Source organism: Patagioenas fasciata, chromosome 18, assembly GCF_037038585.1.
Source record: "Patagioenas fasciata isolate bPatFas1 chromosome 18, bPatFas1.hap1, whole genome shotgun sequence".
Lineage (NCBI taxonomy): Eukaryota > Metazoa > Chordata > Aves > Columbiformes > Columbidae > Patagioenas > Patagioenas fasciata.
The window spans coordinates 12,316,171-12,342,578 of record NC_092537.1 but is presented as its reverse complement, the minus strand read 5'-3'; the positions used below and the strand labels follow the sequence as shown (position 1 = coordinate 12,342,578).

Here is a 26,408-nt window from a genome sequence, read left to right as displayed (position 1 = left end):
TCATAATACCTAGTGATATTCTGTACTATCTCCACAACTGATTCCAGGCAGGTTTCCCTACTTTTTTCCACAAAGGAATATACAGTGCGGTGTGGTTGGGCACCCAGTGCTACAACCCCCTGCCCCACAGCTGCAGAGGAGCGGAGCTGCCTGTGCCCTAGTGGGACTGGGTGACATCGTATTTCATCCTGCTCACATCTGAGCGACTCCGCATCGTCTCCCAGCTTATGGGTCAGCGTTAGTGCTGCCAATGCCATTTCTGCCTCACCTGTCTGTTGTGCGATTTGAGTTCACGCCACAGAACAGCCCCTTGGTGCGTGATGTTTAACCTCGCTAAGAGCTGGTGTAGCACAGAGCATAACCAGTTGACCTCTTTCATTCCTACTTTATTCAATTTTGGAAGGAGAATCTAGAAGCGACACAGCCCAACCCAAAGCTGAACTTTCTTTCTGTAGCCCAAGATCTGCAGCTATTTGTTTTACATCCTCTGGTGTAATTTCTTTTAATGTAACAAGACTGGTTCGATCAGCAGCACCTCTCTGCTGTGGGACGGTGGATATGCTGGTATCACCACCTTCTCTTATTTTTTCCATTCACATGTAATATCCCTACACATGTTTTCTCCTGATTCGCATTCTAATTCTCCACCATTTTTTGCAGATCAGCAGCTCTTTTTCATTTTTCCATCCCAACCTGCATTTTGCAAGCATCTAATCTTAGTTTCCCGTTTCCTGATCCCTTTGGAGCTCTCCCTTGCTCTGGCATGAATCATTGTACAATAGATTGTAATCCTTCAAAATGTTTCTGTTGTTTTTCTTTCTTTTTCTAAATTCACATAATTCTCTAATTCCAATTCTATCTCTTATTACATTTTTTTAGCCACCAGATGATATTCCTTTTCCCTGCATAGAATCAGCAAGCTATGTCACATCATTCTGGGAATTACGCTTGCAACTGGCATCTGAACTTTAAAGTCTCACCCTTGAACTCACTTCCTTTGATTTATTTCTAACATTTTCTGTGCCTGTACCAATTAGCCTGGTGGTAGAATACGCACCATGGGAAGAATTAGGTCTCCCACATGGTACATGTTAGAAGGTCCCTCTGCTACTGAAAGGAAAAAATATACCCTCAGCATATCTCAGTGCCTTCCTTACCAGACTCCGTCTGGAGCTGAGCCTTTTGTATAACCATCTCATTCACATTTCTCTGGTTTTCTTCAAATTTGGCTTTCGTATCTCTCATCTGGTCTTCCAGGGTGTGGTACATTTTTTCCAGATTAGCCTGAAAGAGAGTAAGAAAGTGGAAATCACTCACATGCATTGTACTGCATTAAATTCCCACCAGACAGAAATATTGTCAAGTATTTCACTTAAAAAGAAACACCTTGGACTTAGTAATGGTCTCTGTACTACTGGCCAAGTCGTCAATCTCCATCTTCAGCTCGCTCTTCTCCTTGTCCAGCTTCTGCTTCACTCGCTGCAGGTTGTCGATCTGCTCCCCAAGCTCAGCTGTGCTGTCCGCGTGCTTCTTGCGCAGGGCGGCAGCCGTGGCTTCGTGCTGCAGCGTGGCCTCTTCCAGGTCGCGACGCATCTTCTGAAACTCTGCCTCACGCTTCTTGCTAAGTTCAGATTGAGCGCTGGTGGCTCCTCCAGTCTCTTCAAGTCTTCCACTGATGTCCTCAAGCTCATGAGCCAGCTCATCACAATGCTTCTCCGCTTTTGCCCGCATTGCTTTCTCACTGGTGGTCTCCTCTTCCAGCTCTGCAACACGGGCCTATATAATGAGGAAATAGCACATCAGGAATTAATAAGGCGACAGATAATTCAATGTTTAGGTTAACACATAATTGTCATAGTAGACCCCAAGCCCATTGTTTTGGACATCATAAGCAAAACAAAGTCTCTTTGAATTTTACTGTTTTACCATTGCAGGCAAAGACTTACCAACAGGAAAAGACCTATGGATCAACTCATACTGACCTTAGATCACAGCTTTCTGTTGTGTGGAGGAAAACATTACAACGTAAGAGGTATTTACTGTGGCTGGGTCAGGGATTTTATCAGTTACCAACTGTGGGCAAGCATCATTCATGCTACTACATTTTAAACAAGCAAGCAGTAAAGATGAAGTAACTACATAAAGACTCTTGCCTGCAATTCTCTGATCTTCTTCTGCAATTGAATACCCGAATTCTGCTGTTCCTCAATTTTATTTTGCATCTGGTTAAATTCAAAGTCTCTCCTGTGAAGGAAATGTTTTTTTCAATAAAAAGAAAATATGTCCAGTTAAAAACGAATAGTAAATTTATCACTTTTTTTTTTTTACATACTTCCTTAATTTTTCATCTAAATGTTGTTTATCATTCTCCAGATCCACTATGGTTTCCTGTGCAAGTTTCAAGTCTCCCTCAAACTTCCTTTTCACTCGTTCAATATCCATACAAGCTTTTCTTTCCTGTTCTAAAGATCCTTCAACCTGTAACATAAATATATATAAAGATGACTGATGGAACACCTGAAGGATCTGCCCCTTCTCCTTATGTTAAACATGCTCACATGGTTCACTTGTTGCTTCAGCTTGATCCTGGCTTTAGTGAGAGTATTAACTTTGTCCTCCTCAATTTGCAGGTCATCCAGTGCCTGCTGATGGGCTTCTTGCAGTGCCTTCTTCTCCTTGATTAACTTCACAATTGTCTCATCCAAACTTTTTGTGTCTTCAGTCAGATTCTTAACCTATTGTAAGGCAAAATACTTGAAAGTTACAAATAAATTGGGGTTTTATAGAGGCAATAAACGTGTTGCTAGAATATCAAAGAGACTTAATTAGTTACATTAAATGCTTAAACTATACAATCTCTCTGCTTACATATCAATACTCCTGAAGTCACAAAGCAATTCTGAACTTTCATTTAATGCATTTTTTAGAATCATAGAATCATTTATGCTGGAAAATACTTTTAAGATCATTGAGTCCAACCATTAACCCAGCACTGCCAAGTCCAGCACTAAACCATAGCCCGAAGTGCCACCTCTGTCTGCTTTTTAAACCCCTCCAGGGATGGTGACTCCAGCACTGCCCTGGGCAGCCTGTTCCAATGCCCCACAGCCCTTTGGGGAAGAAATTGTTCCCCAGATCCAACCTCAGCCTCCCCTGGCGCAACTTGAGGCCATTTCCTCTGTTCCTGGCGCTTGTTCCTGGGGAGCAGAGCCCGATCCCCCCTGGCTCCAAGCTCCTTTCAGGCAGTTCAGAGATCAGAAGGTCTCCCCTCAGCTCCTGTTCTCCAGCTGAACCCCCCAGGTCCCTCAGCCGCTCCCATCACACTTGTGCTCCAGCCTCTCACCAGCTCCGTTCCCTTCTCTCAACTCACTCCAGCACCTCAAGGGCTTTCTTGGCATGAGGGACCCAAAACAGAACCCAGGATTCGCGGTTTGGCCTCCCCAGTGTCCAGCACAGGGATGGTCACTGCCCTGGGCCTGCTGGTCACACCAGTGCGGGTACCAGCCAGGATGCCAGTGGCCTTTTTGGCAACACGCTGGTTCACGTTCAGTCTCCGTTGACCAACACCCCAAGATCCCTTTCCTCCAGGCACTTTCCAGCTGCTCTTCCCTGAGCCTGTAGCATTCATGGGGTTGTTGTGACCCAAGTGCAGGATCTCATGGGTTAGTTTTCCTGCACAACTGAGGTGACCCAATTTAACACCAGGCGCATAGATTTCCTTTTACAGCATCATGTTATTGTTCAAGTTACATCCCATTATACACTATTACTAAAAGTACAAATAGCAGAAGTAAAAAGTACCTTGTTTTCTGTGGCATGCTTCTCCTTTTCAGCCTTGGCCAATGTTAACTCAAGGTCATCAATATCTTTCTTCAGCTCAGAGCATTCATCCTCCAGCTTTGTCCTTATGGCAGACAGATCAGCCTTTATTTCCCTTTCATCATCCAGTTTTTCCATTAACTCCTTCATTCTTATGTCCAGCTGGCATTTTGCTTTGATCAGCTGGTCACATCTTTCTTCAGCATCAGCCAAATTTTCACTTTCCTTTTTATAAAAAACAGAAATGTGTTTCATTGTCACGCATTGGAACTGACACTTGCAGAAATTACCTGCTCGTTATGCAATTGGAACATGAAATAAAAGAATTTCCACTTGGGCCCTTCCTGAACAAAATTGGTGTGATATGAGGAACCAAAAATGGTTTTAAACTACGTACAATCTGTACTTGCAGCTGCAGGTCCTTTTTCTCTTGCACCACAGTCACCATCTTTTCTTCCAGTTCTTTCCTCTTGGTTTCTGATCTAGTCAGTTCTTCTTTCGTTCTCTGAAACTCTTCCTTCATTGTGGCCATTTCCTTCTCAGTTTCCACACTTTTTAAGAGGGGCTTCATCTTGAAGAACAACTTCATCCAGGGCCAGTGCTTGACCTTCATGAACGCACGGATGTTGTACTGGATGCAGCAGATGGACTCCCTGAAATCAACAGGATCCATCAGCACTGTGGAAAAAAGCACTTTTTGAGAAACCAGACCTCACAGAAGACACACACCTTTGGTTGAACATTCTTTTGAATTCAAGTCTCCTGAGGTAGCCCCTGCATAGAGCCTGTGTCTTTGTGATGAGTTTTCCTAAGCAATCATCTCGCATCTCTTCCAAGACACCTAGCAAACCCGCCTTGAAGAACACCTGCAATTGAAGAGAAAGCAATCAGTCACGTCTGGGCTTATATTTTAATGCAATGAGTGATTTCTCATTGTGTGGACAAGTTAGACGTTTACCTTGGTGTGTCCAAGTTTGTACTGAGTGTGATCTATCTCAATGGAAGACAGCAACTTCTCACACGCCTTCTTGCTATCAATGAACTGTCCTTCTGGAATGACGCTGGCATTCAGGAGGCGGTACCTGACAAAATGAAGGAAAAAAGTTGAACTGTTGGTATTATTTCAGTGCACAGGATGCTACAAGAACAGCTGTCACCCTGAAGATACAGAGGAAGGCTGAGTCTGACTGACACTATCAGCCTTAAATAGCAAAGTAGTAAGAAGCAGGTCACTGAGACTGATGGCATGGACAGTCTGTCCTTGGACCTGAGAGACCCTGCTCATCTGTGTCACTGTCACTGACACTAGTTTAGGGGTCCAGCTCGCTGTGTGAGCTGTAAAATTAAAAAAATCAATGGGGCACTGCTGCAATTATCTGCTGTGACCTCCTGTATAACACAGGCACACAGTCCTCCCAGTGCCTTGTTCATTCAGCTGCAATCTTGTGATTATTTGTTTTTAAAGAAATTTCAATCTTATTTAAAGCCTTCATAACGTGACTGTGTCCCAGGTAAGCTATAGGAAAGATATAATTCACTTCTACCTTGAAACATCCTTTGTCAGGTCCCCCCCTTGGACTCTTGATTTAAATCTTTTAGATGACAGGTTCTTGCATATTCAGAAATCTTTACACCTGTAGGTTCTCTATACTACAAACAAATCATCTGGTTTCTTCAGTTAGTGCCCAAAATGCCACTTCTACCCTTGCCAGTGTCCCTGCTCTCCAGGACACCCTGTTCGGTGCCGTACCTGTGATGTCATTTCTTTGTTCTCAGAGATCTGACCCTACATTTGCTGTTGTTCCAGCACAACAAGCAGATGAGCTCAGGCTGATTGCCCTAAATTTAGCAAACCGTTATAAATGTCTTATTTGCATGGCAGTTCCTCAGTTAAAATTATTTGGTTGGGTTTTTTTTCTTAATGTATAAATTAATGTAGCTAAGGTGCTGTAGAAATGTTAGCCCTGTACAAACTGAGTGCGTCATGTGGAACTAATTTAGATCTCCTGCTTTAGTCTGTTTTGTTAATGTAGATACATTTGCCACTCAAGCTTTTAATTTCATCATAAAAGCGGTAGGAGATTTAACATAATTTTCTTTCAGCAAAACCGTTCTAGTTAGAATTATTAAAATGACATTGTACAAACTTCTACTAGATAGTGGTTAAATATAGGATGTGGTATAGACCACCCTCCATATTTTTGCTGAAACATGCTTGTATCAAATTAGAGATTTAAACAAATAATACCCAAACATTCCGATGAACATGGATGAAGTGAAAACAGGTTTTGCAATACAGTACTCAGGAAGGCATTTGGGTGGGCACTGCCCACACAGACCCTGCTAATAGATACGTCTTCATACTTTCCATAGTTGTTAGATATTAAAATAGTCTTTTCCTAAGAACTGTATGATTGACTTGTTTAGCAAGACACTCCTCTCAAATGAATTGGGCTCAATGCAAACAAAAGAATGTTATTACAGACCTTTGTTTAAAATCCCCATATAATAACTTGTTAGGAAATCCTTTCCTGCAGATTCGAATCCCTTCCAGGACACCATTACACCTCAGCTGGTGCAGAACAAGCTTGTGATCCATCAGACCTGTGAAAGAGCAACATGGGGATATATTGACTTTCCTAGCACTGGTCAATTGGTCTTTCTGCCAATTTCTAATCTATGCTTTATGAATTACCTGGGGTCTTTGTTTCATTGGGAATGATACAACGGACAAAATGAGGATGAGTTGTTCTCAAGTTGGACATCAGTTTATTCAGATTTTCCTGTAAAAAAAGAGATCATTTGCAAGCTCTATATTACTTCAAGACCTAATGCAAATAAATATGATTTGACTCTCATAAAAAATAAAAATTTAGAAGGTTTTCCTTACTTTTCTAGTGAATATTCTACAATCCTGTAAAGGCATCAGCAAAGTAAATAGCTACTAACAGTGGACACAAATGATAAACTTTTCTCATGTCTTAAAATGAAAATGTGTCTCTAGTGGTTAGAAGCTAATCATAAGAACTATTAAACAGGATGATGGTGCAAATGAGTGAACAATATTCTGGGATAACAATAGTGGACTTTCTTGATTAAATAAGCTGTTGATCAAATGAATGAATGGGTTCATTTGTTGTTTTTATTACTTAGATATATTAGTTATGTATGTTTAAAAGATAACTGCGACACAAAACCATTGTTTGTCTACAACATCAGAAGTCATCTGCTCTGCAGGATGTTTTTTCAGCATTGCATTTCTTTAAGCATCCCATCCAACGATGACATACTCTGCGGATGGCCACGCCAGGGCCGGGTGGATGCTCCACTCCTCATCCTGCCGAGAAGGGCTGAGCCTGTTCCTGGCCCCAGGATACGGATGTGTCACAGCAGCACCCAGGGGCTGCAAGGTGTCATTTATGTTGCCCACACTGACTGGAAGGCCCTGGCTGTGCCCTGTACTCAGACACAACCTGGAAGGAGCCAATTACAGCCAAATGGGGGAGGGATGCTCTTAGCACCAAAGGTCAAAGTCAAGACAGCTTTGTGAAACGGTGCAATCTGATCAAAGCACATGACTTCTCCACCATCATCCCACTGAACCTCATCAGCAAAGCAGAATTCAAATTAGCCTTTACCAGATCCCAAAGGCAACTTTCCACATTATCGTGTGGCAACAGAGAAAGTGGGAATGGTAAACTAGTGCAGACAGGCCTGACAGGACTGCCTCTTGGCATCTGCTGCAGCTGGTCCATGCTATGCCAGAGAACACACCTACCCGAAAGAGTACAGAGACAGTTTGGAAGGAAGAGCCTTTTTTCTTAGTTCTTTTCTTCTGAATACCACCATCTTCAGCTGGAAAATGAGATAACAGTCCAGCTGAGGTACTGCTGTAGATCCCTCTGACAGCATTATAATGGTGCATCTAATACATAGAGTACGAGTACTGACTCGACACTGATTCAAGTCAGGTGATAGCGACAGTTTGAAACGCCAGACAGGAGACATAATCCTCTAATCTTACCTTCATCTATGGAAGCAAAGGTGGCATAAAGACTGCATAAAATTTTCATAGATGATTTCTGGTACAGCCCCACAACGGTTTCATTCAGAGGGTCCTTGTTCTTCTCCAGCCAGCCAGAGATGTTGTAGTCCACGGTGCCAGCGTAGTGCACCAGGGAGAAGTGAGCCTCAGCCTTGCCTTTGCCAGGTTTGGGCTTCTGGAAGTTGCTGGACTTGCCCAGATGTTGGTCATAGAGCTTGTTCTTGAAAGAGGTGTCAGTTGCCTTGGGGAACATGCACTCCTCTTCCAGGATGGAGAAGATGCCCAAGGGCTGAATAGTAAAAAGGTTTTTCCAAACAAGATTAATTCAAGTTATAATAATATGGAGTGAAAGAAATGCTAAAGTTGGAGTACTGGAGGTATTTTACAGAGAATTAACTTGGGAGGAGCAGATAAGCAAAATTTTTCATGAACAGCTGGCACAAACACCGGATTTTCATAAATAGGGTTTTGAACTACCTAGACATTGGCAGGAAAACAAAGAAAGCCAAGCAAAAACTGTGCAGTAACTTCTAGACATATAGTAGTGACTTCTCCTTATCCAGAAGGAGCAAAAAACTAGAAAACATGAGGCTTTCTAACATCTGAATTTAACTGAGAGGAAAACCTGTGGAGGAACCAATATACAAAGACAAAAGACAACTGGGGTAAATATGACAAAGAAATGACAATTGATAATGACGTGCAAGAAAGAAAGACAGAACAAAGAAGTAAAAGCCATGTCTTTTTAGAAGGCAAAACACATTTCAAATCAGTGGATAATTAATCACAAGGGTTATGTTTAAGGGAAGAGAGGAGATGAGGAGACCTGGAAGCTTCACAGAGAGACTGTGCTGCAGGCACTTAGTGCAAACCCTCTCGAGAACTCCTTCTAGATCTGATCTGTGTGATTGCACAAGCTACGTAAGAAACTCACCTTCTCAATGAGCTCAATGCAGGCAGCCAGGTCCATCCCAAAATCAATGAACTCCCATTCAATTCCTTCTTTCTTGTACTCCTCCTGCTCCAGCACGAACATGTGGTGGTTGAAAAACTGTTGCAGCTTCTCATTGGTGAAGTTGATGCACAGCTGCTCCAGGCTGTTGAACTAATATTTGAATAAATGTGTTAATATTGTTAAACTCACTCAAATAAATCTATTTTGTAGAGATGTCAAGGCAAGGTCAGCCAGACTATCCCTGGAGGATTTTTATAACAGCATACAGGATATATCATGGATGGTTCAGGCTTTCAGAGAAGCTGTGCTGTGCAGCACATGGATGATGTAGCCTGCACGGGCGATATTTTAGGTGACCTCAATGTCATCAAATACAGATTCTGTGGGGAGGGAGACAGCAGCTTCATGGCTAGGCTTCTGCTGTTTCTTTTCTCTTAAGAAGCGGCTGATGGATCTACAAAGGCAGAAGCAGCTTCAGAGATATTTGCCCTGTTTTGAGGAATACATTGGGGTGAGGAGGAGGAAAGGTCAGAAAAGTCAAACAAGAGAGAAAAAGGGTTTAAAGGCAGTCAGAAGTCTAAGAGCTCTATGTAAAACCAAACCTCAAAAATCTCAAAGCCAGCAATGTCTAAGACTCCAATAAAGTGCTGTCTTGACAGTTTTGTATCCAGTTGCTGGTTGATGCGCATCACCATCCACAGGAAGAGTTTTTCATAGACTGACTTGGAAATGGCATTCACCGCCTGGTGCACCTGCAGGGACATGGTTCACACAGCTGTGTCAGGGCACAGCTGACACATCACCAGAATAAAACACCCCTCCACCACACACACACTGTCAGCCAGAGTGCACTAACAGGTCTTAATGGTCCTGAGCATCTTCAGCTGTGACCTGCACCCACCCCTGTCCCTTAGGGACAGGATAGTCCCTGCTGTTCCCTGTCACTCACCTGATCCACTGTTTGGCCCTTGATGACATATTCGTTTCCCACTTTCACCCGGGGATAGCAGAAAGCTTTCAGCAGGTCTGCTGAGTTCAGGCCCATCAGGTACGCTGCTTTGTCAGCCCCTGTCAAATGAAAAGCAAAAAAAAAGAGCTGAAAGACCTTCTTCTTAGCTGGGACAGACCAAATGTGTTGGAGTCAGCCAGAGCTCACTTTGAAACCTGGAAAACTAGTTGGTTTTACCCCTTCTACAAAGCTTGACCAACATTCTCATTTATTTTTCCAAACAGCCTTGGAGGGCTGGTCCTCACAATGGAGTGGCTACGGCAGCCCCCATGGGAGGGGTAAAACCAGTGAGTGCATTAATGATGGGAGAACAGAGTGTTTTTTTCCTTCAAGCCACTTCTGCAGAACATCACCCAAGCAGAACAAGTCTGGATGTGTTACCAGAAATGATGAACACTCCAGTAACATGTCCCAGGTGCAAGGGCCTTCAGCAGAGCCATCAGGAATAAAATGGATGCAGAAACTGACTCTACAGGACACAGTAAGCTGAAGGTTGAACCTTCTTTTATGTCCACCAAGGAACAACTGCTTCTTTCCTGGCAGACTCCTTGAATTTATAGTGAAAAATAGTATGAAAACAGTTGGAAATATATCCCTCCAAGCCATGAAGGTGTTACCTGCTGTGCCATCTGGTTCTGCCTGCTCCTCATGTGGTTTCTGCTTGAACTTCATGTTCCCGTAGTGCATGATTGCCCCTGTCAGTTTGTAAATTCCCATTCTCTCATTGGAGCTGAAGCCCAAAATGTCAATGGCTGCCTGCACACAGATAGATCAGCTGACTACAACGGTGCTGATGGCAAAAGTGATACTGTCTCTCCTTACTAAATGTACTCACATCTGTGGCAACAAGCTCCTCCTGGTCATCAATGCTGGCCACAGAAATCTCCCCTTGGCTGATGAACGGGTAGTCATACGGGTTGGTTGTGATGAGGAGCATCTCTGAAAAGCAAACAAAGGAGTGACAGACAGACCCCAGAAGTGAAAAAGGGAACAACAGCTCAGCAAGCATTCACAGGCTTGTTTTCCTTTTGCACCCCCAAACTCCTAGTTTTCTATTAAGACATAAGAAAGACAGAGTAAAGCCATTTATCTGCCTTCCACCAGATGAGCAGAAAGCCCCAGGCAGGTGCTCAGTCCTCCCAGTCTAATATGCTATGAAGTAGGAGCTGAACACCCAGCACTGGTAGACAAGGAACACGGGCCATCCAAAGAAACAGCTTGTAAGAAAAATACTTTGAGGTAAAACTCATACATGCTTATCCTCATATATTACATATACTAATGAAGCCTGAATGCCCCTTGCACCCACTGTTGTTGTGTGCTGGTGCACATAAATAATACCAACACGTGTGTTTATCTCCATGTAACTGAGGCCAGAATTCCCAGCTCTTTTTCAGTCCTGAATCCTATGGCAGAGTAAGAGAAGCAGAGGTGTGCAGATGTGCAGTGGGGCTGTGCAGCATGCAGGAGAGGAAGCTCCATACATGGAAGATAAATTAGTGTTCTTGTACAGACATGCAGTGCCCAGCACACGGCAGCCTCTCTAGAAAGGGAAGAAGGAGGTGGTGAATGTTGGGAGGGCACATAGTGGGAGGATGGGGATAGGAGCTCCACTTTGGGAAATGTTCTGTGGATAGTTAGGAGGGACGGGCAGAGTGGAGTGAGGATGAATACAGTAGCTGAATATGTGGCAAAAGGGTTTGGGCCAGATGCAGGGAACAGGTAAGGTGTAGCATGGCAGTGAGAAGGGGAAAAGGTTGAAGGGGCTCTACTGGAACCAGGGAAGAACTTTTGCCTGTATGATGAAGAGTTCAGATACGTGGTTTGTAGATCAGGATGTCTGACCAACCTGCACCCGGGCAACTTCTCACCTTTCTATTGAAGACAATTCACAGGATCTGGCTTGTATAAGCTGGGCTTTCCACAGCAGTAAGATATAAGGCAGAGTAAATTAGTCACCCCCACACCTCATCCACACACAGGTTGCATTAGAGCTTACCCATGGACAGTAAACTGGAGGTGGACTAACCCCTAGTGTGACACTGCTATACAAAGATAAGAGTGCTGCGTACAGCTTTGGCAACCCAGTCACCTCTAATGCTGGAATACAGGTGACATAAACAAGCACATGATCAAAGCTTCAGTGCCTGGCACAGCCTGGGCCATCTGCCAAAAGGGGCACAGCTGGGGGTTTGTGACACACGGCCCTGGGCCAGCAGGTGCCACTGGACCCTGCGTCACTGAGCCAATGCATTCAGGGAAAGGTTTCCCATATTGATTTTACTGCAAAATGTCACCAGGTGATGGCTGCCCTTACCAAGCAGTTCAGGCTTCTTATTGGAGAGGATCTGGTAGAAGATGTGGTAGCTTCTCTCAGCCTTCAGCTGGAAAGTAACTCTCGACTTTTCAAGTAAATCTGTAATACGTATGTACACGGACATTTTTCAAGCTCTTCTTTACTTTACAGTAAAGCAATAAGTCCCCCTCCTTTACTCACAGGTCTCAATGTCACCAGAGGCCAGTTTTCCAGAGGTACCAAAGTGAATACGGATGAATTTACCCTGGCAAGCAGACATAAGGTAGTGGTCAGTGCAGCATTCCCAGGGCAACATGCCTGAGTGGTTTTCTCTCTTGAATCTCAGTGGCAGCAACTCCAAATCAGTCTGAATTATCTTAGATATTCAAAGACTGATAAAGGGGAACAGTTTGTTGCAGACCCACATAGCTATGAGCAAGAAACGGCTGTAAACATATCAGCATCTGACAAACAACTAAGAAATTTGTCAGCAAAAACATTTCTCCCAGCTCAAGGGCTCTCAGTTGCAGGTAACAAGCAGGCAAACAGGATTAGAAATGCAGCAGGGCAGAGAAATACGACTCACAAAGCGCGAGGAGTTGTCATTTCTCACGGTCTTGGCATTCCCGAAGGCCTCCAGCAGTGGGTTAGCGCTGATGATCTGATCCTCGAGTGTTCCCTGTGAGAATATTTGAACAATTATCGAAAAACACCATGGGCTATGTGGTAGGAAAACATTACTATATTGCGGCTTGCCTGACGACATGTGCAGCCACGTGCCCTTCGTTTCAGCTGTACAGTATTACTGCAGCATGTCCTCAATTACAGTGCCATGAACCAGCACTGTGTGTAAATGGTGAATAATTATTTTTTCTCGTATTTGGACTTTCTCCCATGGTCAGAGCTCTCATCTCTCAGCCACTTGGACAGTCTAGTCCATGTGAAGAAACTGGAGCTTAGGAAGAATCCTGGACACCGACCTCCCAGACCTCGTTTCAGTCCAGATAAAGCTACATCTGGGCAGTGACAGTGGCTGTATCTGTTGTGGTCCTAACTGCATATCAGCCCTGGCCTTACTGCCTTCTGAGAGAGTGGCTGAAGCCAATCAAAGACATTCCACATTTTGAGGTAAATGTTTGTCACTAATGCTGTCCTCAGCCACAAGTTGGTGACATCCTGAACTACCCTTGTGCCAAGCCTTTCTTCCTCACACCTTCATGCAGGACCCCTTCTTCTTGGCCAGGTCGCCACTGGCTGCAATTGTGGCAAAGTACTGGATGACCCGCTTCGTGTTCACAGTCTTCCCTGCGCCAGATTCTCCACTGTTGAAAGAAAGCACAGAATGAAGAATTATCTGGCCATTTTTTTGTTGGAGAAAAAGTTCCAAGTGACCGATATACTTACGTGATGAGGATAGACTGATTTTCACGATCTGTCAAAGGGAAAAATAGCTGCGGTCAGAGAAGCTGTAGGGAAAAAGTGCTGGTTCTCAGGTAAACCAAGACCTGGAATCCATTGAAGGGAAAGAAACAAAGTATCTGCCAGCAAAACTTCAAAGATACATGGTCTTTTCCTCCTCCCCTCTTCTCCCTGCACTCCACTTCTTGTCTTCTCTCCTTCACCTTTGCACCATCCTGCACTCTGCCCTTTGCTTCTGTCTTCACCATTCTTTACTTTTATTATTCTTTAACACAGGACGGGACTTGATTCAAACTAAAAGCATATGTTTTGGTGAAAATATTTCTTCTATCTCTGTTCTGGACCTGCCTGCAGTTGCTTGAAGCCATGTGCTGGTGTGCTGACTGGGGACTATCCAACTGCCACCTCCCTTTGCAGTAGCTCCTGGTATGGTGCTTAGCTTAGTACTTAGATCAGAAATATAGAATAATGTGCAGTAAAACAATAAAAACCTGTTCTAAGAGACAGGCAAAACTGTCTGAAGCTGGTTTTGCATCACACATCTAATTTCACAGCACAATAGCTGGAGCTCAAGCAGATAATCTGCAACATGACACAGAACAAGGAATTGGGGCAACACGCTGTAAAAGTGTTAAAGGCAACTGAGCCCATGGCAAATAAGAAACGGCAGAAGCAGTGTTTCTGACACTTTTTTTTCTGAGTCTGTTCAAAATAGAAAAGCTCACCAGTCAGCATGAACTGATAGGCGTTGTCAGAGATGGAGAAGATGTGTGGAGGGACCTCCTGGCGCTTCTTGCCTCTGTAGGCCAACACCACCTCCGGGTTGTACACCGGCAGCCACTTGTAGGGGTTGACGGTGACGCAGAAGAGACCCGAGTAGGTCTTCAGGAAAAAAACAAACAAAACAGAAGAGTCACCGAGGTCCATCTCCTGGCAGCTCGATTTCATCCTTTGCCGCAAGACAGGACTTACATAGATCATCCAGGAAGTGTAGCGGTCCTTGAGGTTGTAGAGGACGGCAGGTTCATGTAGGTGGGTCAACATGGCTACATCCTCAATTCTGTCAAACTTAGGTGGGTTCATGGCATACACATCATCAGGTTTGACAGTTACTGTCTATAAATCAGAAAGAAACAGTAAAGTTTGATTCAGCAACTCTTGATGCTTCTTCCATGTGTACACACAGAGACAAACACAGAGAAGTATTAACATCTGTAAGGCTGCTCTAATTCAGATCTTTCTTTCTGTTTAACTATGCAAAACAAGATATGGTTATTACAGGCTAGACACTGCTGCCAGCCAGGAACTTCACAACACTGGCAAATTTACAGGATATAAATTTACTGTCCTGGAATTGCTACAACCACACAGACAGAATTTGTGCTGGACCAGATCTTTCTACTCATTATTGCTGCTGCTGAAGTTCAAGTTGCTGCTGCTCACAGCTGCAATGGCCAGGGGCACAGCTGCCAGCACATCTGCCTTCCAGCCTGCGGGACTATCACTGCGCAACGCCGGACAGACAGGGCAGCAGGAGCACAAGATTCCTCAGCAGCAAATCCTTCCTTGGAACAGAGTTGTTTCACTCCCGCCTGTTGCCATTCCTAATCAAACAAAGGCTCTTGTCCTACTAAACAGCTCCATCTACTGGGCTCACAGTCCTGTCACACAGCCCGTGGATACGTTCGGGGCCAGCAGCAGATGTGCAGCAAAGCAGACGTAGACAGATGGCAGCAGCTGATCACGGCCACATTGAACCAGGAAGGAGCTTGAAAATCCCGTTCTCGTTTCTCCAGATGGCTTTTCCCATTGCTTTGATTTGTTGCTTTTATGCTGTAATTGCTGCTGCCAGGGGCTGATCCAAGCTGACTACTCCAATCCCAGGAGGAACAGCATTACTGTAATCGTATTTGATTCAGGAAGGTTGAACACCATTTCCAAGCTCAGATCCTGACTAGTAGAATTATCTTAGGCTTCTTTCAACAAAGCAAGAACTACAGGCACTGTTTTCAAAAGCAACTTTGTGGTCTATGTCCCTAAACACCTTTTTAAAGAGTTCTAACTTTTGAGCAATTAGGATTGACAGAAAGTCTCTGTACAGAATAAAAGACTCTGCATTAACTGCTACTCACAAGACATAGCTGGGAGTTACTACAGAGGTTTCTAACATAATGCAAGCTTGATGCTCAGAAGAGGGCAGGAAGCTCTTGAATATCATGAATGATTAGAAAATAAAGGGAGAACAGAGTGTTATGTAGGATGTGTCTGTCAGTTTATTCAAACCTTCACTACTGATCATGCCTCTTAAAAAGGCCATGGTTGTACTAAAGCTGATCCAGAGAAGAGAAACGAAGATGGTCACAGGTACGAAACAGCTTTTCTATGAGGAGAGCATAACCTGGTAGGGATTTGAGGGGGAAAAAGAGATACTTTTGAAGTTTGCAAAGTCAGGAATGGCAGAGACCACCATGGCTAGAGAAAGGACTAATTATTCACTTTTTCTCCTTGTGAAAAAATAAGCAAAAATTACCAGGCTGCATATTGCAGAAACAGGAAGCACTTTACACATACCCTAATTTTAAACTGTGGAAATCTTTCCCACAGGACACTACAGAGGCAGAAAATGCAAATGGATCTGAAACGCCAGCCCCAGGAAAGCAGGACCTTGTGCACAGCAGCCTGCAAAGCCCCTGCTCAGCCACCTCCGACTGCGCTGCGGTGGGGGTGACCCAGCGTGACTGCTTTGTTCTTTATTTGCTTTATTCTTAAAAAATCTGGTAGTGTCTGCTGTCAAGATGCTGGTTGAGGCAGTTCTTCAGGCTGCTGCAGTTACTCTTACAGAAGTTACCAGGGCACAAGTTGTTAAGACATTTCAGCGTTTTTGCAAGATTAACACCTTGTAGGCTCCTGTAGGAAACTGTTTGCAGCCAGTGACACTGGTAATAATTTCACGTGCAAAGGGGACTTTCAAAGGAGGTGCCTGCTTTGCTACCAGTAAAGGATGGAATTTATTGGTGGATATGACAGTGTTAGACAACAAAGCAGAGGTAGAGGAATGGTAAGGCTGGCAAGGCTACAACACGGCCTCATTGCATGATCATTAAAGCCTAAACCAAGAAAAATTATCCAACGGATGTCTTCATCCCAACATCCAGAGCAATACCTTACTCTGCAGGCTGCGCTGGTCCCAGTCAGAGGGCAAGGCAGATGCTGGGCAGGGCAGATTTCTAGTCTAGTCTCGTGCTTTCTGTGCTCCTTGCCCGCCCCAGCAGGCGGCCTGAGCCCTCAGCGGGGCAGGGAGGAGGGCCAGGAGAATGCACTTACTCTGCCGTCCTCTGTCTCAACAGTTATCTTCCCATCCTGGGCAGCCTTGATCTTCCCTTTGGTGTACTCCACCTCAGGATCAGCCACAAAGCAGCAGGTCTTGGCATCAAATGGCTGGTTCTGGGCTTCTGTTCTCTCCTTCTCTGATTTGCGTAGATATGGTGCAGCCTCACCAAAAATCTCCATGGCAGCGTCTCTGCTCATGGCTGAAGCTGAAAGACAGACCCCGTTGTGGTCCCTGCAGCTGGGCAGAGTGGAGCTGGACATCCACCAGCCCTCCCAAGCTGGGTGCTCTGGGAGCAGGTACCCAAACACCCCTCCCATCTCTCGAACACGTGCCATGAGGGCTTGGGGGAGGTATTTGTCTTTCAAAGCTGGAATGTACAAAATCAAGGAAGAAAAGCTGGCACCCTCCACGGTCCCAGGGAAAGGGAATCCCAGCCTGAAGGAGCAGGAGGGCTCCCTGGGGAAGCATGGCAACGGGGAGGGATCTCTGAAGAATTCACATAGTTCTTAGTAAGGCTGAAGCCCTGGAGTCTCTTTTTCTTCCAGTTCTCCTCTTCATTCACGATTTCCCCCACCCGCTTCCCACATGGAGCCTGTCCTAGTCTTCTGGTAGGCAGCAACACACACAAGCTGTAGGACCTGCTCATGCACAAGGGAGAAGAGGAACCTGCCCAGAGCGAGTGCAAGGGAAGAGCCAGCTCATGCCGGCCTGGGCAAGACACTAGTTTTCATGCCCTAAACTCTCACCTTAACAATCAGTTGACAGAAAGAAGGAAGGAAGAGGTTGACATCTCTGGTATCTGGAAGAGAAAGAGTGAAAGGTCAGACTCCAGCTCAGCTACGGCCTCTCCCAAGGTCTGATACTTCTTACCTACTGTGAGCAATCACTGCAGCTGAGGACCAGTGAAGTAAACTGCAGATACCAGTCCTTCCCTACCCAAGGAATGGCCCAGCGGGCAATCAACAGCAGATTTCCCCGCACCGTGCTGCAGCCTTGCAAAGCTCCAAGCTCCGTGGCAGGAGCGCTCCACCCCTCTGCCAGTCGGTCACCGCACGGCCAAGGGATCAGGAGCCACCAGCAAGGGCTTTCTCCCTGACAGCTTTTATAGGCTCAGACCCCTCCCTTGGCTCAGCCTCTTCCCTATATTTGGAAGGAAGGGATCGACATTCCTGCCTGCTCACCAATTCATGTTTGTTTTCTGCCATATACAGTATGTAAAGAAAGAAGCTGCTCTTTTTTCCCATTTTAGTAACTTCAGGACCTAACTGTGGTTTGTAGACTCTTCATCGTGAGAATTTCTTCTACTGGAAACATGCTCTCCTGACAGTTACGACCATGGTCAGCACCTCACTCATACCTGCTCTCACCTACATGTCAGAGAAATAATAGTCCAGAAGGGCCCTGCCCCACTGCTGCTGCTCACAGATCCCTGGGCAGAGCTGCATGGGGGCAAGGGAACGCAAAGCAGCCACCCGTGGGGTGGAAGGCAAGGCCACAGGAAGGGGAAAAGGTGACGAGGATTCATGTAGGATTGGCTGTGGCAATTCTTGTGACTTCTGATCACTGTAGGGGTCAGACAGGACAGGAGGAGAGGCTGCGACTGAAGTATGATGTGACAAACCATGGCAAAATAGAGGCTAATCAGAAAGGACAACATCCAAACCTAGCCAGGGGTGGACATTTCATGAATGTCAAACCCTGAATATGCTACAATAATTCAGCTTCAAATACCGCTATGGCTGCCTAGGATGTTCACTACCCTTGCTGCCAAAAGAAGCTGCAGAAGCCATGTCACATCATGCTGTCAGGTTCGTACACGCAGCTGGTTGCAATTCCCAGGTGAGGATATTGGTAAGGGGACAGAGCAGCCACCAAAATGCCAGATACCAGCCACCTTTTCACACCAGTGAGGACGGTGCAGCTCTGCTCGATCCTGAGCACTGGTGACCCGGAACACCACCTTCATGTGAGTCCCTGGGCTGTAGGCTTGGCTGTGCTTTTGGAAAGGCAGCACGGCATCTGAGGAGCAGCAGCCTGTGCAAGGATACGCTGCACCTATGCAGCTCTTGCTTGGGTAACACAGACCAAGGCCCGGCAGGAGGGCATGGCCAGCATAGGCTCAGACATCCCTCTCCCTTCCCCAGAGCAGGGCTGTGCCACAGACATCCAGCACCACGCTGCCAAACCATCACCCAACACACTTGTAGCTTGTGTGTGTGCCCTGAGAAGCACAGGAAACCAGTGGGAATTAGCACGAAGGAAAAATAAGAATGTAAAATTCTCCAGCTCTGCAGGAGAGGTTAGAACCAGGCAGGGCCTGGAGCTGAGCTCTCCCATCTCAGGGCAAAGGACCATGCTCAGCACCGCCACATTCCTGCTGGGTTACTCTCTGGGCCAATAACCTATGTCCTTGGTCACACATTTTCAACGAGATATTATAAAACCCTCACTGACTCTTGCAAAACTCTTGCAAAGATGATCTGTAAACTCTTGCTAAGGGGGTATGAACCCCCTTCACATGGGCCTCAAAGGGAGGCCTCCCAGTCCCAAATGATCTGTTTGGCTGGTACAGAGCAGACAGGCAATGGCTGTAAACGCAGTTCACCTGGCAGGAGCAACAGGATCCTTCACACCTGTGCACATAGAGGCAGCTCCTGGTGCATGAGTGGAAGAGTGTCCTCTGCTCTGAGCCATCCCGCTTGTTTTGGTCATCTTCTATCATTTCAGTATCAGCCACTCACCCTCCACATAGACATCCATCCAAGGCTGCAGCACCAGCTTTCCGTTACCAGAATGAAACCTCCATGACCTGTGGGAAGCCAGAAGCCTCCCCAAGTAGCTGCTGTCACCACCCAAAGCACCACCCCAGCACCCTGTGGCACCAGCAGCTGTGGTGTGGGGGACATCACTTCATCCTCAGACACAGTGCCTGGCCCTGCTGGTGTTTGCCCAAGGAAAGCTGACCCTCTGGTCTTGCAGGAACGTCATTGTCACTGGTGTTTTGACAAACATGTTCCATGTTGCCCTTAATTTCATTTAAGGGCACTAAAAATGGACACCACAGCCACATATCTCATGAACCATGAATTCCTAGAATCCTCCTAAGCCTGGAGGATGAGGGAAAGCTTTTTTTAGCAAGCATCTCCTGTGATCAGCCCTTTGAACTCAGCACAGTGGATGTACTGTTTGCAAAAAGCCGAGATGCACCACACCAACTATCAGCTTTGTCCTGACACTGACCTGTCCGTGTGATTCGGGCAGGGCCTGTCCTGCTTCCAGCCGTGCCCAGGAGCAGGCGGACGGATCCTGCTCCCCACAGCCAGCTGGAGGATCAGAGCACACACAGGCAGCCACAGCCCCTCTCCTTGTTTTCCCTCACTGGTGTCCAGCTGGGAGCAGAGTGCAGGAAAACAATTAGCAGTGAGCAGTGACCCACAGGTATCCAACCAGGCACATGCATCTGCTGAGCGCTGCACCAGAACATACTGGACTGTTTAAAACCAGCACACTGCCATTGTCTCAAAGGCTCTAAATCAGGGCCATCCAGTTTACCCACAAACTGTGGTATCATTTCACACTCTCCCCAGCCCAGCAAGGGTGAGTAGCTAAAAGTGATTATGATCTGTGAACTACACAACCAGCTACAACAGCCATTGCTATCACATACCCGCTACTTGAAAAGGCTCCACTTCTAAAAGAAGTCACATTCTATTTCTCACACTTCTCCACCATTATAGAAAAACATTTCTCAAGACAATAGTTGCTGTAAAATCTTATTAGAAAGCAGCCTGGAGCAAGGGCTGAGATATCAAAATGCGCCTGTTACACTGCAAAGCAGGAATGCCAAGAGGCTCAGGGAGTGCAGGTGAATCTGCACATCTAGATGGTTTGGTTTGGTTTTGGTTTTTTGCCTTTGGTCTTAAAAACATGCTTTAGATTTTTCTGGCTCAGATAAGTATACAAACCTTTCTATCTTTCGACTTGTCTGTGCCTTGGAGCCTTTGAAAGTTGCTGTATGAATAGGAATGACAGAGCTTCATGCAAATGAAAATGACAAAGTGCTGTGATAGATCTAAAACTTCAATCTCTGTTTGCAAACAACACTGGGAGTAGAATGAGCGAGACACTGCAGGTCTTTCAATCATGGAAATTCCAAAATTTCAGCAAGCTGAAGAAAGATTACTGCTTTTATTCCATGTGTCTGGAGTTTTCCAGACAGCAGCTGCTTTAGAAATACTCTGTATCTCATTCTGGCAATGTGGCTGTTCTTCCCATTCAGATGAGATCACCCATGAATTATTTGCCTCAACTGATGGAAAGAGGCTGGGCCAGACTCAGAGCTGGCTGTGGACATCTGGGTGCCAGCTTTTGGGTCCTGCATTTCAGGGTGAAAGGGACTTGAGCTACAGCTCCTTGTGCTGTGCAGCGGACTGTTAAGCACCTCAGAAAAGCAATTCACAACCCCTGTTTGCTAAAGGGGATCTGCTTAGCCTCAGCTGACTGATGGGGCTGAGCACCCAACCCTTCAGCATCGGTCCCAGAGCCTGTCATGGACTTCAGAGAGCAGACCCTCTCTGACCGCGTTGGCTCTGGTACCCCCAGCCAGGAAACAGGAGACCCAGGGGATCTCCAGCTGTTATCTCTCACCTTCCCAGAAGAAGTGGAGACAGATGTTAAGACTCAGTGACAGAAGCAGGGGCAGCAGAAGGAAACCTGGCTGCAGCTTGGAGGCTCCAGGTCTCAACTGGAAGACACCTTTCTACCAGTATCATGTCTGGTTTTTGGTCCTATTCCTGTAGAAAGAGATTTCTTATTGCACTCCCAGAGCTGAAGGACATCTCAACCATTTCACCTAAACCCCATGACTGTGCAGGATTAGTCTCTTGCCCACAAAGCCATGAGCTACAATGGGCCACACATAAGTGCCACCTCTGCACTTGTGTAGGATCCTGCTAGTCCTCGGGAAAACCCAAAGCTTCATGTGCTGGGGCTGAGTGATCCAAGCAAGATGAGCGCAGGTCTTAGGCTTGCTGCTGTGAACACACATCATCGCAGTCCACCACATCTCAGTTTGAGTGTCTGTAGCCTGGGAGCAAGGGTTTAAGTGCGCACACATGTAAAGAGCAATGGCCCCCTTTAGTAGACATTTGGTAATAAAATGCACTAAAAAATAAGTTAAGAAATGGTGCGGAGCAAAGAGAGAGATCAGTCGGTGAGGAGGGATCTCTTACCTTCTCACAATCCTGTAACCAACACACAACCTCTTGGGAGCCATCGTTGCTGAGAGCTGGGGCAGCAGGATGGAGAGCAGCTGTGGGACAAGCTCCAAGCTGCACCGTCCCTGCACTACTGCACGGCACCTGGAGCAGCACCAGCACAGCCCAACGTCAGCAGGTCTGTGTACGCAGCACTGGCGGGGATGGGACTACTGGGCCTTTCTAAAAGGAAAAGAAAGACTAGAGAGAGTTCAGAGGAGGGTGACAAAACTGGTAAGGGGTCTGGAGCACAAGTGTGATGGGAGCGGCTGAGGGACCTGGGGGTTCAGCTGGAGAACAGGAGCTGAGGGGAGACCTTCTGATCTCTGAACTGCCTGAAAGGAGCTTGGAGCCAGGGGGGATCGGGCTCTGCTCCCCAGGAACAAGCGCCAGGAGCAGAGGAAATGGCCTCAAGTTGCACTAGGGGAGGCTGAGGTTGGATCTTGGGAACAATTCCTTCCTGGAAACGGCTGTTGGGCATTGGAATAGGCTGCCCAGGGCAGTGGTGGAGTCACCATCCCAGAGGGGTTGAACAAATGTAGAGATGGGGTTCTTAGGGACATGGGTTAGTGCTAGAGTCAGTTTATGGTTGGATTCAATGATCTTGAGGGTCTCTTCCAACCAAAATAATTCTATGACATCCTAGAAAAGGATTAGATTTAGGCTAAGTCCCCGGCCAGTGATACGCTGCTCCAGCTTCTCACAGGCAGAGGACAGTGAAACACTTTACTACCAAAACCTTCCCAGGGCAGTGCAGAAAGGCCCCAGGGCACACATGTAGGTGCACATCTACTTGCAAACAGCCCCGGGGAACAGCAGCTGCAGTTCTCTCTGTTGCTCCATGCTGCCGACAGCACCTGCAGACACAGAGCTGTGCTGAGGTGAAGGTCACCGGGTGCTGTCACAGGGAGCTGCACTGCCTTGCAAGGCTCTCTAGTCCCGGTGTTGCCAGGGAGCTTTTATTACTGCCCTTCATTCAGATAAGGGCACTCATGGCTCAACATACCCCCACAAATTAAAGGTGGATTTACTGGTTGGCGTCTGTCTATTTTTGCACAAAGAACTTTGGGATAACAAGGAGGTTTTGTAAGCTGTAGCTGAGTAAGTTCCCTGGCATGCTGAAGGAACCTACTTCATTAAACTAGTAATACACAGCTTAAACCAGGGAATGAGCTGGCTCTTGCACAGAGACAGATGCGATCATTCCTCCCCAGGTCTGCCCAACACAGATCCTCATCCTCCCAGGAACACATGCAATTGACGCAGAGCTGCTGGAAGTCAGGGGCTAGATACCCCACAAGCAGCACAGTTTGCTTTAAAAAAACCATCCGTTTCTGTTTGAACCAAACCACATCTTTTAAATTCTCTTCTAGAGGGGAAATGGTTAGCTTTTCGCTTTTTGTTTTAGGCCTACAAACCTTAGAGCAACCCAGTAAAACTGACCTGCTTATCAGTTCACATCAAATAGCAAGGGCTGTGGCCATTCCCCCCATAGCACAGCCCAGAATTTGTGCTTCGCTAAGTGCACACGCAGTGCCCCAAGGCTGAGCAGCTTCTGAGCAGCCCCAACACACACTGTCCTGCAGCCACAGCTCTTGGGTCTTCCCGGTGAGCACCCTATGCCAATAGGAGGGACTGGAATGTCTTGGCTGCAACTGGCAACCTCAGTGCACCGTGACAGGCTGTTCACAGCTCTGACTTCACAGCATCCCTTATTTTACCTGACTGAAGATACATCCTGATTTGCAGCTAAGTGTTCAGTGTTCAGCCTTCAGTTCATCCTGCAGTTCACCAGAGAGCACATGAGATCTCTCATTCATCCCACAGTCCTGGTTATGGGCTGACGGGAGCACATCTTTGTCATGTAGGATCAGTGCTTGGACCACACCAGTCTGACCATGTGAGAAAGGCTCAGAAAATGCAGATATCTGCAGTTACAGAAGAAAAGAAAGACCTACAGTACCTCAAATCAGACATAGCCTTGACCAAAGACAGGGAAAGAGCCAAGAGACTCATCAACCCCTGGAAGCACAGATGGCCAGCAGCACCATCAGGAAGCATTTGAACAGAAGTGGTTAAGGGAGTTGACTGATGTTAGCGGATCTGGAGCCTGCCAGGACACTGTACCTTGCTTCCAGACAGCAGAAACGTCTATTTTTTCCCCCCTCATGTGAATTACTCCACCAGATGAGGAGTTTGTTTGGAGGCAGCAGGTAAATCCAGTGCTGTGGGAAATACCTGCCCTGGAACTATCCTGGACAGTCCCTCCAGGCCACAGCAAGTTGCTCTGGTTGGGGACAGTCACAAATGATTAAGGACACGACCATCATTCCGATACATCACAGGACTGCAGCCAAAGCACTGTGTGAACACATATGACCCAGGTAGTCCTCCCCTCGCAAGCGCAAGGCACGGGCTGAAGCAGGACATATGCTCCAAAAGCACCTGGCCCTGTGCTGGGACACAGCTCAAGCTCAATACAAGTGGAAAGATGGGCTGCTCAGCGGCTCCTCGTCATAGAATCATATCGGTTGGAATAGACCCTCAAGATCATCAAGTCCAACCATAACCCAACTCTGGCACTAACTGATGACCCTAAGAGCCTCATCTATGTCTGTTCACCCCTCCAGGGATGGTGACTCCACCACTGCCCTGGGCAGCCTGTTCCAGTGCTTTACAACCCTTTAAGTGAAGAAATTTTTCCTAATGTCCAATCTGAACCTTCCCAAACAAGCTGCTTCAAAATGACCACTGAGGAGCAGGCGCTGACTGGATCAGGCCAGGGAGCCACATCCTCTTTGCTGTACTCGCCTGCTCTGGGCACAAGTGAGCTCATCAGCTGCAGCGCCCATGGTTTTGGAGCTGGGGAGCAGATAAATCCCTGTGTCACAGGCCATTTGATCCAGGTCAATTCTCCTTAAGATCAAAATTGGAGTCGGACTAAGCTCACTTGGCTATCATGGCAGGCACAGCGAGTATTTTCACACTGGCAGTACACATGTGACAGAGTATGGAAAAATAAAATCCGATTTGGATTTTGCCCTGATGACTGTGGACTGATGCCCAGCCTGGCTTTCGCATCCTCCCAAGAGACGCCAGCCAAGATAAGGCCTGGCTTTCCAGATAGGTTTCTTTTCTAAGTGGACAAGAAAAAAATCCAATGAAGAGGGAAAACAAAACCCAGAAATGTGTTTGGAGCACATTTCTGGGCACAAAGACGACACAGTGACTGGGAACAGTCAGTGTGGATTTACTAAGAGGTAAAACGAGGTTGTAGCATGGAGGGTGTTGGTCTCTTCTCCCAGGTAGCAAGTGACAGGATGAGAGGAAATGGCCTCAAGTTGCACCAGGGGAGGATCAGATTGGATATTAGGAAAAAGTTCTTTATAGAAAGGGTTATAAAGCATTGGAACAGGCTGTCCAGGGCAGTGGTGGAGTCACCATCCCTGGAGGAGTCTAAAAGACATGTAGATGAGGTTCTTACGGACACGGGTTAGTGCTAAAGTTGGGTTACAGTTGGACTTGATGATCTTGAGGGTCTCCTTCCAACCAAAAAGATTCTATGATTCTATGAAATCTGATCTGACCATCCTGATTGCCTTTCAGGATAAAATGACCAGATATTTGAATGTGGGGAGAGAAGTGGATGCTGCCCGGCCTCAGCTCCCAAAACGATCTGCCAGAATATCCTTGTGTCCAAGCCAGGAGTTTATGGTCTGGATAGATGAGCAACTAGATGGTTCAAAGAACCTGGCTGGGCAATCAGACTTAGAAGATAGCTGTTCATAGGTCACATGCCTGGGTCAGTCCTGGGAGTTTTCCTGTTTAACACCTTTATCAATGACCTGGCAGAGGCAACAATACACATGCTTATCAAGTTTGCAGATGGCAACATAGTGGGTGGAGCAGCTGGTACCCTCTAAGTCTGAGCTGCTATCCAGAGGGACTCAGGCTGGAGGGATGGGCTGGCAGGAACCTCAGGAAGTTCAACAGGGACTAATACAAAGTCCTGCACCAAAAACATCCTGGGAACTGAAGGGCCAGGGGGCATTTTGATCAGAAGAATCTGAGGTCAAGATGGTCAGAGGTCAGGAGCTGGTCATCACATACAGCACGAGGGGAGGCTGAGCAAATGGGGCAGTCTGGGAAGGAGAAGGCTTCAGGAGGACCTTCTAATACCTGTGAGGAGGTTAGCAAGAAGATGGAGTCAGGCTCTTCATCCTGCACAGTGAAAGAACAAGAGTGGAAAGGCTGATTGAAACGAGAAATTCAGACTGGA

The 26,408-nt window shown here is 46.5% G+C and overlaps 1 protein-coding gene across 6 annotated transcripts in view; it reads right to left on the bottom strand.

Moving 5' to 3' along the window:
* Positions 1-24,710, bottom strand: part of LOC136109513 (myosin-3-like) — a 32,969-nt gene extending 8,259 nt beyond the window's left edge. For 3 of the 6 annotated variants that reach the window (XM_065852242.2, XM_071816288.1, XM_071816289.1), the window contains exons 1-29: positions 22,106-24,710; positions 21,522-21,667; positions 17,621-17,673; positions 16,868-17,079; positions 14,516-14,659; positions 14,269-14,425; positions 13,529-13,556; positions 13,338-13,446; positions 12,711-12,803; positions 12,326-12,389; positions 12,146-12,244; positions 10,664-10,767; positions 10,446-10,584; positions 9,769-9,887; positions 9,422-9,571; positions 8,799-8,969; positions 7,844-8,153; positions 7,598-7,674; positions 6,515-6,602; positions 6,306-6,423; positions 4,778-4,901; positions 4,549-4,685; positions 4,217-4,472; positions 3,802-4,044; positions 2,559-2,735; positions 2,333-2,478; positions 2,154-2,244; positions 1,387-1,776; positions 1,158-1,284 (exon numbers count right to left, since the gene is read on the bottom strand). In XM_065852242.2, coding sequence (XP_065708314.1) covers positions 1,158-1,284; positions 1,387-1,776; positions 2,154-2,244; positions 2,333-2,478; positions 2,559-2,735; positions 3,802-4,044; positions 4,217-4,472; positions 4,549-4,685; positions 4,778-4,901; positions 6,306-6,423; positions 6,515-6,602; positions 7,598-7,674; positions 7,844-8,153; positions 8,799-8,969; positions 9,422-9,571; positions 9,769-9,887; positions 10,446-10,584; positions 10,664-10,767; positions 12,146-12,244; positions 12,326-12,389; positions 12,711-12,803; positions 13,338-13,446; positions 13,529-13,556; positions 14,269-14,425; positions 14,516-14,659; positions 16,868-17,071 — 3,865 coding nt within the window. In that variant the 5' untranslated portion in view covers positions 17,072-17,079; positions 17,621-17,673; positions 21,522-21,667; positions 22,106-24,710. Of the gene's footprint in view, positions 1-1,157; positions 1,285-1,386; positions 1,777-2,153; positions 2,245-2,332; positions 2,479-2,558; positions 2,736-3,801; positions 4,045-4,216; positions 4,473-4,548; positions 4,686-4,777; positions 4,902-6,305; positions 6,424-6,514; positions 6,603-7,597; positions 7,675-7,843; positions 8,154-8,798; positions 8,970-9,421; positions 9,572-9,768; positions 9,888-10,445; positions 10,585-10,663; positions 10,768-12,145; positions 12,245-12,325; positions 12,390-12,710; positions 12,804-13,337; positions 13,447-13,528; positions 13,557-14,268; positions 14,426-14,515; positions 14,660-16,867; positions 17,080-17,620; positions 17,674-20,114; positions 20,264-21,521; positions 21,668-22,105 lie in introns of all 6 variants that reach the window. The other 3 variants (XM_071816285.1, XM_071816286.1, XM_071816287.1) reach the window with 3 other exon arrangements.
* Between the last annotated feature and the right edge of the window lie 1,698 nt (positions 24,711-26,408).